Source organism: Lissotriton helveticus, chromosome 3_2 (assembly GCF_964261635.1).
Source record: "Lissotriton helveticus chromosome 3_2, aLisHel1.1, whole genome shotgun sequence".
Taxonomy (NCBI): domain Eukaryota; kingdom Metazoa; phylum Chordata; class Amphibia; order Caudata; family Salamandridae; genus Lissotriton; species Lissotriton helveticus.
In genome coordinates this window covers 316,188,968-316,201,043 of record NC_136062.1, presented here as the reverse complement: position 1 = coordinate 316,201,043, position 12,076 = coordinate 316,188,968, and the positions used below count along the sequence as shown (strand labels likewise).

The 12,076-nt window shown below is 50.1% G+C and overlaps 1 protein-coding gene across 2 annotated transcripts in view; it reads right to left on the bottom strand.

The window, feature by feature from the left end:
* Positions 1–11,249, bottom strand: part of BDNF (brain derived neurotrophic factor) — a 113,809-nt gene extending 102,560 nt beyond the window's left edge. The window contains exon 1 of one of the 2 annotated variants that reach the window (XM_078684204.1): positions 11,005–11,249. Coding sequence is in view for 1 of the 2 variants with exons in the window: in XM_078684203.1 (XP_078540329.1) it covers positions 9,701–9,766 (66 nt within the window). In the remaining variant the exon portion in view is untranslated. Of the gene's footprint in view, positions 1–9,700; positions 10,016–11,004 lie in introns of those variants that run through there. The other variant, XM_078684203.1, reaches the window with a different exon arrangement.
* Positions 11,250–12,076: the final 827 nt, after the last annotated feature.

Here is a 12,076-nt window from a genome sequence, read left to right as displayed (position 1 = left end):
TATTGGAACGTTTTAGTTTTTCTTCCTATTGTTCAATTTCTTTATTTTAATATAATTACTATCTCCTTTGCTGTATCAATAGGTAACATCATCCATTCTCTAAAACATCTGTTCATAATCAGGAGCATTTTTCCAGAAACAACTTCTTTTCTGGAAAGAGACTTGGTAGATTCTTGACTTAAAGACCTGCCAGAATAATTCCATCTACATCATTCTAACAAAAAATGTGCATATGATTCTGTTTTTCTTTGTCTTTTAGAATGTGTGACTTGAGACACTATTCTTTATCAGTAGTCTTGTGTTCTACCACCTTATCCAGGACAGAGGGATAACTAATCAATTTGGTAAATTCCTCTTCTGAAAAACAGTCTTCCAAAATTGAAACATAAACCAGGCACTATACAGGAGAGTGAAATGACAATGAAAAATAGACCAAAGTAAAAATAAAAGCCAAATAGGGTGCAATTCTGAAGCCAAACGCACAGGGTTGCCCCTCCCCCTTTTTTCCAATTTTGTAGTAAACAGCCTCCTATATTCAACCAAAGGACCATAAAATTAACAGCTTGGGGGCCGATTACGATCTCTCTATGAAAGTCCTCCATACGACTCGGATCCGGAGGGCTTTCCTAGCGAATTACGCTCCGCGAATCCGACCGACCGATTTCGATGCACCCGTATGGTGACGCACTCGGTTTGCTTGGACTCCCATTGAACTCTATGGGAACCTGTATAACGAACGTGTACACAGGCTCCCATAGCAAAAAGGGGTGGGTGCCACACTGTGTATGCATGGAAAGGGGGGACCCAAGGGTACCCCCACAGGACCGATTCGGAGGGCCCTGGGTGAAGGGGGGCCTGCTAAAGCCCCCCGAAGTCCGATTCCCACAGCTGTTTTGTCTCGCTGATACAGAGTCAATACAGCTGTCTGAATCATGCATCGTACTCGCTCATTCGGAAGCTGTGAGATTCGGCTGTGAACGAGTCGGGCTGACAGGATCGGGTTCAGAAACTATTCAGTTGATGCAGACGAGATCTTCGCATCGTACTTGGTGATTCAGAACGGGGGGAAAGATTCGGTCGGAGACATAGGCACCGAATCAGATTTGCTCGTTCCGGAACCTGTCTGGAGGCATTCCTAGCGAGAGAGCAATCAGCTCCTAAGTGTACAATCTACTTCATACAGTATGCGAAACTCTCATCCATGTATGTGGCCCGTTGGTAGGAAAACCCTCTAGTCCCCATGCTGCAGAACTCAAATTTCAAATCTTTGGCTTAGCTCTAAATTTTTTATTCTCTAATCACTGAGTCACGAGTTTGACGGTGAACCCTAAAAAACGGTCACATTTAAGAACTACTTGTCAAGTCAATTGCGCTTTGAAACTCTGAATAGACCATATTTCTGGCTTGCAGTTCCTTGAAGATTTCACCTGATACTGAAATATGGCAGACATATTTCAGAGGGCCCCACCCGTCTGACTTGCTTTCCACATACTCCAACCATCAAATCTTTTGATCTATTGTCACCTGGCTGTGATTTTTTTAAGCCATGCTCCCGTCTCATTCCCGCTTCGAGGCGCTTCTCTGGGAGCCTATCAATCAATAAAGACTCAATCCCTCTCTTCACTGCTGAACCCTACCCCGGTGGGCTGCAAGTCAGTCCCGGCACATGTACATTTAGAAATGTTTGCACTCGTGAAAGCTTTGCATCTTGCTGAGCACATGGACTCTATCATCACAAATCCAATTATTTACCCAGGGTTCTCCTGTTTACTCTTCAATGTCATATGAAGCAGAAGAAAAGAAGAAAGATTATTTGGCGCTGGAATTCGAGTTATGGTAGCCAACGTGTTTAAAATTCCAGTAAAGGTTACATTTGAACAGGAGAATCTTTTTTTAATTAAAGGAACAGCCTGTTGCTTTTGTAAACAGGCTATTCTAGCGCTGGGGCAATCTTCAACAGCAGTCAAGTATTTTAGTGTTTCCAACCAACGCGGTTTCAGAATCAAAACCTCTTTCTAAACACAGATACACTTTCCTTCTGTTGTTTTTACGAGTTTTACATAGACTAAAGAATGTTATTAAGAGGCAGGCTACAGCTATTGTGAAACTCGCCTCGGGCGAGGCAGGCATGTTGCTAAACACATGGCAGCGATAAGTTTATTCAGAATCACAAACGCTTTTCATTACGTTTAAGGACCCATAATGTCTGTAATTGTAAAATGTGACTCCACGCAATACTACAGGGCTGCACACATGAAAGAAACACTAAAATAAAGCTTGCGCGCTGTTTTCATGAAACATATTGCAGTCTGTTCCTTCTCAGCATGATAAATATATATATTTATCTTGAACACTAGAATGGGGCTCCCTCGATAATTCGGAGCCCCAAACCAGAACATACCTTTTCGTCCTTGTCGGCGTGTTGTAGATGTAGAGTAACATGTTATCGTGATATATAATCCCTGTATAGACATTATTTTTCCTGGTTTGGTTGTTTGGCACCAAACATATCCTCATGGGTAGTTGGCGCTATATAAAATAAATGATATTACATTTAAACAAAACCTCTTTAAAATTAGCCAAAATATTGTTTAGTAAGCCGAAGTTCTCTTGTAACCAAGTGACACTGAACTCCTCTAAGTGAGTTGAGTTTGACAGCAGTCAATTGCCGGCACCCTCAATTAAGTGCAGATGGCAGGGGAACTTAATTTGGTGAAAGGGCAATTAAGAGCTATAAATGCCTAGCATGAGGCCATTATTCCATAGTGGGAGTTAAGATAGCATTAATGGATGATCTGGAGGGCAATTTCACCAGGTAATTGCCAGCTCATCACCCAGGTTACACATATGAGCTAAATAAATGTGAGGGAACATAACCAGTCTGAGATCCAATTATCTCACTCATAATGCCCTCTCGACTGTTCATTAATGCTATTAGTGCATTTCCACATGGAAGAAAAGCTCTAGACAAACCTTTCTTCTTTAAAGTTTTTTAAAAAGATCACATATAGCTTGTTGTATCGTCTTATGTATTTGCCATGAAATATCAATTCCCGGGCTAGTTTGACATCTTAATCAGTACCTGGAGATGAGAGCTGCAGAATCTGTAGGAGCTGGATTTTGATTGGTTGTTGGATTATGATTGCATCACATGATACTGTGTTATAGAACGCATCCTTCAATTGCCATTAGTGCTTGAACAGTCCACTACATGTTCTAATGTGCATTATAGTATCAGTCTAGGGATAGGTCTACAATCAGTTACCTGGGATCATGCCAGGACATTCTTTTCTTCTAATACCTTCCATACGCAAGTACTCTGTCCAGGAGACGAACTACGTTTATTGTGTCCCCACACCATCTTAACCGATGCTTGAACAGTGTACATCTCTTGTCCAACGGCTGCATTTGTCCTGGTCACCACTACCAATGCAATAGGTTTGAACGTAATTATTGTAACTGTTACTTGCTGTACCTTTGTATCATGTATCAGAGCTTTGATGCCTTCCGGCCATAATGGAAAAAAAAGTCCTCCCCGAAGGAAACTCATTTGACTACTGGTAGCCAACTGAAATAGATGCTGACAGAAACTGAAATGTCACAGTTCACATACCAGACCCTAGAAGGTATGCACACATTTGGAACAGTTTGGCATCAAAGAATGTTCTATTTCAGTTAACTTGTCCAAAGTCATGACAACAAGCAGAGACCATGCTCAGTGCAATACAAATGTCAAGGGGTTACAAGCCTTTTACCTCTAGACTATACACCTGTTCCATCCCCACCTCTGACGATTCCACTTCAGTGTAGATGTATGAAATTGACTTGTTGCTATCAGACCACCTCTGGGGCCCTAATGCTAAGTTAGGCAAGGGGAATTCCTGGCCTAGATTTGTGAAACAGCGTGTGTTACCCTCTTGATACTTCAGGGCGCTGAAGGGCGCTGACGAGAAGGCAAAAATATAGGTTAATGAGGAGGAGGGGAGAGGAAGTTAGAATCTAATTGGGAAAGGGGAGTGACTGTGTTCGATGTTCTTCAGTCACAACCCCTATTCTGTTTGAATTTCAGCTGAAGGCAAGCCTAATAGCTCAGCTGTCAGAAGTTTCCTGAATCCTGCATTCCTGGCATGTTTATATATCATAATAGTGCCAGATGGGTTCTGAGTCTGGCCCTTGTGTACACATTGATAGGCCACAACGTTCCATCCTCTTGAAAAGAGAGTTGGTTGCTCACCTGTGGCATTCTGTTGCACCACAGCTGCAACCTTGCCACATTCGCAATCCAGCTGCACGTCTCAACTCTGGCAATCTTTTGCACCCGGCAGAAGCTATCCTGCTGTATGGATGAACTGAGAAACATCTGCCACACTCTGTGCTAGGCAACCTGTACCACGGATCCCACACTGTGTGTGGGACCCTGGCACAAAGTGGGGCAATCTGCACACACCGCATTAGCTAACCCATAGCATGGTACACCTAGGACAGGCTAGTAAACACTGCACTGCTGAATGGCTCAACTGAGAAAGCTCTGCTGCCTACTGCTGTAGTTATCCTGTTGCTCAGAGTACTCCTGTTAGTTTGCAGAAGCTATCCTGATGAATGTTTGAACTAAGGAAATCTGTAGCCCCGTTGTATGGCTGGAGTTAGCTTTAGCTGCTCTGTTACATGGCAGCGCTGTAGCTAAGCTGCTGCCTGCTGGAATTGAAGCAATCTGTTATCAACTATAATGGCTATCCCAAAGCTTGGCTGAACTGCAGAAACGTTTCACACACCACAGTGGATTTGCCGCTACATGCATAAAATGAGGGAAACAGCTACAAACTGCACTATCCATGACACTGCATGGATAAACTGAGGCAGTATGATACACACTGAAGTAGCTATTCCACTGCATAACTGAGGTTAGGCAATCTTACACTGCAGTAGCTATTGTGCTGCATGACTAAGATAAGGCAGTCTTACATGGGGAACAAGCAACATGGAAAAACTGAAGCAAGCTGTTACTGCATGAGCTACACGACGCGTGGCTGAACTGCAGCACTATGATACACACTGCAGTAAATATAGCACTGCATGACTATACTAAGGCAATTTTACACTGCAGTAGCTGTTCTTCTACATGGCTAAACTCAATCATTCAGTCATTTGTAAAGCGCTGCACTGTCACCCCTCAGGGTATCTGGGCGCTGAGGGTCCTAGGTCTCCATTGAAGAGCCAGGTCTTGAGTCTCTTTCTGAAGTTCTCCAGAGACAGTGCTGTTCAGAGGTGATGGGGCAGGTCGTCCCAGGTTTTGGCGGCGATGTAGGCAAAGGAGCAGCCCCAGCTGCGTCGGATGCGTGGAATATGTGCGAGGGCAAGTGAAGCGGAGTGCAGGTGTCTTGGGGCAAATGGACGTTTAGTTGATGATTTATGTAGGATGGTCCTTTGTGGTCCTGTGTGAGTATCTTGAACTGGCATCTTTTCTGTGTGGGGAGCTAGAGGAGGTTGCTGAGGTGAAGGGTGATGTGGGTCTATTTTGGGAGGTCAAGGATGAGTCTGCTTACAGGGTTCTGTATGGTCTGGTGTCTTCTGAGGAGTGAGGTGGGGATTCTAGTGTAGAGGGCATTGCTGTAGTCAAGGCGACGGCTGACAAGGGCCTATGTGGCGTTTTTCAGTTGTTAACTGGGATCCATTTAAAGAATCTGTGGAGCATGCGGAAGGTGGGAAAGCAGGAGTCGACGCATTGATAAGTCGCTTCTTGATCAGGTGGTTGTCGAGGATGATACTGAGCTTGCATGCATAGTCCGTCGGGGGGAGTGTGGGTCCGAGTTCTTTTGGTCACCAGCTGTGGTCCTGTTCGGAGGTGTTGTTACCGAGGCTCAGCACTTCTGTTCTGTCACAGGTAAGTTTGTGGCAGTGGTCTCTCATCCAATGGGCTACGTTGGTCATTGAGTTGCAGAAGTTGGTTTTGGTGTCGAATGGGTCCTCGGTAGATCACGCGTGGTGAAACGGAGGCACTATGATGCTCGCTGCAGGAGGTGTCACGCTGCATGAGTGAGCTAAGGCAATCTGATACATGGCGCCTAGACTATCCCGCTGCATGGGTGGATTGAGGCACTGCGTCACACCTTGCAGAAGCTGTACGGGCTGATTGGGGGTGAGAAGCACAAAGTCGCTCGTTCCACGGTGGTGGAATAGTGTCTAGCTGGTGACACACCTGGAACACGCAGTGCTAAATGACTGGTAACCGTCGGGACACATAGTAGCAGCAGGCCATGGTGTGAGTCAACTGGAAACCAGTGTGGGCAGACGTGTTTGAGCACTATGCGCTGGGTGAATGAACACAAGTGCCCGGCGAGAGGAGGGTTAACAACAGTGGGAGTGAAAGTCACACTGTACATCTTAAAGCGGCGTGTGCATCTTGATTTATCATGGGAGGGGGGGGTCGTGTATTTTGAAGTATGTTTAGTACAACACACGTACGTTTCGTCCATAAATGGAAGTGTTATTGTGGAAGGAACGCTTGAAGTGCGTGGATATGTGAGGTTGCTTGTCTGTTCTGCTCTGTTTTTGATGGAGGCTTGCACTTGCAGCTGAATGGCCGGCAGATGCCGGGGTACTGCCTTACTGGCACGACGCCCCCGTGCTCCGGCTGCCTACATTAATCCGTCCCTCATGGGGACGAGAGTGGAAACCTGGGTCGCCCGGCCCTGCGGGTGAGTGGGTGGGTGCGCCGGGAGGTAGCGTCCGCGGCGCTCTGGGACTTCTTGAACCCCCAGGGCCGTCTCTTCTGACAGAAACGATGCATCATGCGGGCCTCGCACCCGCCCCTCACAGGCTCCCTCGTTCAATGGCAGCCGCGACCAGCCTCCTGCACGCCTGCATAACCACCAATGCCATGTTTTCGGCGGTGGCCCGTGCCTGCTGGCGAGTAGGACTTTTTAATTGAAAGAAAAGGGCGCGTAGGCAACTCCCAGAGAAAGGACAAACTTCTTGGAGAAAGCACACGCCAGCCCTGCTTCTGCTGCTGCTCTGAAACACACCCCTCCCAAACATTCTTAAAAAGACACCACCCGTAGAAATGACCAAACACGTCTGCGATGCCCCCGCCCGTTCAGCGCAGTATCTTGCCCCTCTACCAGCCTGTGGTTGGAATGGATCAGTGTCGCCACCTGCCGGTATCTTCGTCTCCTGGTTCTCTCAGTCTGTGTGGCTGATGTCTGTCTGTCTACCAGCCTCTTTGTCTATGCCTCTCTCTGCATACCCTCTTTATACCCATCTCTGTCTCTGCCTGGCATTTCTCACACTCCTGATCTCACCGCTGTCTTCGTCTGTCTGTCTGAACCTGTCTGCTCGTCTCTCTGTCCACCTCCCTCTCACTTCACGTCTTCGTTCTACGCACATCTGTGCCCCCCTGTCTTTGCTTCACCCTTCTGACCAGACCACGATGTATCTCTGATCGCCTGTCTGATCATCTCTGTCTGCCCATCTTCTTGTCGTTCTTTCTTTCCTTATGATTGACATTTCCACCTGTCTCTGTGCATGCAATAGCTTCACTCCGTGGCCCTATCTCTGCCTCACCCGCTTTCTATCCCCGTCTGTTCTCTACACGTGTCTGTCTGTCTGCGTCTCATTGCTCCCTCTGCCCCTGGTGCCACTCTTCTCCCTTCCCCCAACGCCCCCGCTAGTTGTCCTGCTAAGCAGAGGGGCGTGCTGAGTGAAGAGTTCCGAGAGTCACCAGCAGAAGGCGCTCTTACCCTACGCTCCGGCGCGCACACTCACCCCCTCGAGGCTTCCTCTCAGTTTGTTTCCTGCGGTGCATTCTTGTTCCTACAGGGCTCGGGGAGCCTCGCGTGCAAGAGTAGAGATGCATGTGTGTGCCAGCTTTACACGTCCCCCTCACCCCAGGCCCGGCTCTGCGGGTCCGGGGAACCCCCGCGGCCGAGGCGAGGCTGGAAGCGGAGACTGCTCCACACACACTCCCTCACACACACAACACTCTCTCAGATCAACATCTGCGGCGGCCGAGGGAAGGCTAGCCCAACCCAAACACTTCACCCTCTCCAACAGAAAACAGCATCCCGCGCCCACCCCGCATTGCATAACAATCCCACCCGTTCCTCACGAAACGTGCGCTCAAAAAGTTGTTACGTTGCGGGGGCTGACTTGGGCGTGCGGGGAGTAGTCCTATTCATGACAAGGGTCCACTGGTAAGCGTCAAGAAAAACAAATATATCGCCTTCATATAGACGCGCTGAGCGCGGGTATGCAGACTCTAGCTTAGACACAAGACTTTCTTGCGGGTCAGCTCCTTGAAGCGCTGGCGTTGCGCTCTACAAACACAGCAAACAGAAACAAAGAGGCTATAAACAAGGGCGCGGAGACGAGGGGACATTGGGGCTGGGGATTGATGACTGTGTCCGAAGCCCAGGGGCGGGTCTCGGGCCACGAAGGTCCCGTTGATACGTGAATCAGCTTGGGCCACCTGCTGAAATAGTGTACAATCTGCATTTAAGCGTGGCTGGAGAACGAATATGAGCCACCCTTCTATTTTACTGCACTAGGAATCAGGGGTTGGGGGGCGCTATTAACATCACCACCACACACTTCTGAATGTTGGGCAGGGTCCGGCGGGGGTGGGGAAGTCGACCTTCGACGTCTGCCCCGCACATAAACCTGCGGACTATTTATTGGTTTGAGCTCAGAACTCACAAGAAGCGAGGCGGGACCCAGCCGGGCTCTCCCGGTGGTCAGAGCTCGTTGTTAGTCCTGGGTGCCACAGCCCACCGTGGGAATCAACGTCAAGAGTAGTCCCCTCTCTGCCACAGCACTAATGATAGTGAGAGCAAGGAGCGGGAGTCACAGCATCCAGTGGGAGTCACAGGCAGGGCCCCCCGTCTGCGCCACCCACCTTGCCAGAACCAGTGACAGGTGTTGACCCATGTGCCAATATAACCCGTAGGGGGCAGAGGCCGCCAGTGTGCCACAGCACCCCAAGTGAGCCAAGGCCAGGAGCCGTCCCGCGTGTGTAACAACACCCGACTATAGTCCGAGCCAGAAGTTAGCCCGTGTGCGCCACAACACCCTACTATGGTCAGAGCCAGGAGTTATGCCCTGTGTGCCACGACACCCTATGAGAGCCAGGAGTTGTGCCGTGTGTGCCACGACGCCGTATGGAAGTCAGAGCCAGGAGTTGTCTCGTGTGTGCCACTCACATTACAGTACACGGAGCCCGGAATTATCCCGTGTGCGCCACAACACCCTGCAAAAGTCAGAGCCAGAAGTTATGCCCAGTGTGCCACGACATCGGATGGAAGTCAGAGCCAGGGGTTATGCCGTGTGTGCCACAACAGCCTAGGGGAGTCAAAGCCAGTAGTTATCCCTTGTGTGCCAGAATATCCAGAGCACAAAGTTATGCCGTGTGTGCCACTACACCCTATGGAGGTCAGAGCCACGAGTAGCCCAGTGTGTGCCACAAACCCTCCTGGCTTTGAGTCACACCCAGAGGCTGCCCTGTATGCCTCCGCCACCAGCTCTCTATCCCGTGTGTGCCACAGCACCTTATGGGTCTCAAGTCTGGGAGCGCCCCTATGTGTGCCACATGTGAACCCCTCGCATACACAGTAAGGGGTCTCCTGTTCTGCTCCGGCGGTCCATGCAGAACTCCACCCCCAAAACACCACCCTGTTCCAACCCGCCCTGCCTGGATACACTGGCTGACCTGTGTGCGCCTCGATCCACGCTGCAGGGCCCGGCTCCTCTCCAGGGAGCGCCAGGGACACGGCATGCCTGGGGTGCAGCCCCCGGGGGTCACATCTGAGCTCCGGTCCAGTTCCCGCTCCCCCAGCTGCTACTCCCGTGGTGCGCACTTCCAGAGGGGGTCTTTATGTTCCGGGGCGCGCTATCCTCCACAGGGTCATGGTCCCGTCCAGGGCAGCCTCTCTCCAGGCTCTCACGGTGAGGCTCCCGCACTCCCGGGACTGCGCAGCCCGTCTCGGATCCTCCTAGAGCGGCCTCTCGGGGCTTCTGAGCCCGGTCTTCCTCCCTCCGAGTTCCTATTGGTCCGGTCTCCAACTTCTCGAAACTTAAAGGGGCCGTGGCAAGCTACCCCTTGTACCCTCCCCCTTCACCTCCAGCACACTCCCTGCACACTGCACTCCCTGGGGCGGGAGCCAGGGGGTGGAGCCCTGCGGTGCCTTGTGCGCATCAGCGTGAAATTAGGACCCGCGCCCCTTGAACTTCAAGACATGTTTTCATCTGGGCAGTAGCAATAATTACGCAAATGATACTCTCAATAAATAATATATAAATATAAATATATATATATATATATATATATTTAAAATATATATATTATATATATATATATATATATATATACACACACACACACACACACACACACACACAGACACACACGTTGAGAAAGAGAAATACTCGTACAATAACGCCTCTACATGCTGCATGTGTATAACATGCAAGAAGAGCAAATACCGCTCAGAAGACATGTACAAATCTAAACAAACATAACACCGAATATGTACACATGCCTATATATGTATGCCTGTCCATATATGGATATATGGAATATATATGTTTATATACACATATATTATAAGGTATATATATATATATATATATATACACACACACACATTGCTGTCTGGAAGGTTTCATAGCATAATTAACGAAATTTCTCGTTAGCGCCTCGCGCAACTTTTGTTGCGCTTTTCCACTTGTAAAACAAAGTTGTTGCAAAGCGCTTGGGGGGCGATAGCCGGTGCTGGGAGAGTCAGGTGCGTGGAGGGAGTTGTGTGACAGCCCCTCTCGCACTCTCATTAGCCGTAAGAGAAGCTGCGGCTTTGGAAGCCGGAGCCGAGCGCGGCAGGTAACGCAGCCCCTGACCCCGCGCAGCTCGCCCATTAAGAATTCAATCGAGGTAATGTCAGCATGCCTTATTCATGCCCGGCTCACTTTCTGCAGCAGCCGGGCCGGGGCAGCGCCAGGACGCACACACAGACCCACCTGCTCAGTGACTGCTGGTAAACATCAAGCCCGTGGCATGGGTGGCACGGGCAGGGGCTGCCGGGCTGGGGGGTGGGTACTCCTGGCGGGGCGGCTCTGCTGGGCGCTCCCTCTCTGCCCGGATGCGCCCCTCTGGCAGGCACCGGCGGCGGCGGCAGCAGCAGCACTTAAATTATTGATAGCGGAAACTGCATGGCGGAGCAGGTAATGGCATCCCCCGCTGGAGCGCCTGCTCCATCCGGACGAGGAGGGGAGGGGGTGGCATGCTCCGGAGCGGACTCGTGTCTGGACGGCGCTCGGAGATGTGAATGGAGCTGTGGGTGGGAATCCACACTAGAGCCGCTGGCTCCGGCTCTGACGTGCGGCCCACGTGACCCGCCTCTAAATAGACTCCCCGTGTGCTGCCTGCATTACCGGCAGCCTCTTGTCCCAGGGTGATGCGTCCCTCGCTGACAGCTCGGCTCGTCAGCCTCTCACTGCCGTCATCCCGGTGACTCCTCCGCCCCCGAACTCGGGTGGGCTTTTCTTGCAGATTCAATCAGCTCTAGGACCCCTCCAATTATCTTACCAAGTGTGCGCCTTTCATTAAGTGGGACACTCTGTGTGTGTCAGTCCACAGCGGGTGCCTGGCAGCTTGTGTTGGTCTACCTGTGTCGTTGTGTTTGCTGAAATGTATGTGAGAGGGATGCTGCTTGTGTGTCTGTGTATCACTGGCTGCATGTGTCTGCATGTGTGGGCTTTGTATGTTTGCGTCTGTATGTCTATCTCTGTGTATCAGTGTGCAAATGGCTCTGCGGGTCTGTGCTTGTGTGACAATTTGTCAGTGCCCACCTGTGCGCCAGTACGTGCCTACCGACGTGAGCCTATGTGCGCGCGTGGCGGCCTATGCGCCTGCCTTTGTTTGCCTATTTCTATGCAACAATTAGTGTGTGTGTGACAGTGTCTGCCGGTAGGCGTGTCTGTGACAATCTCTGTGTGTCTTACTAAGTCTTTGTGTGCTTTCTGACATAGCTTTGAGGGGACGTGCGTATGTTTGTGTGCGCATGGACATTTGCGTCGAGGCGTGGATGTG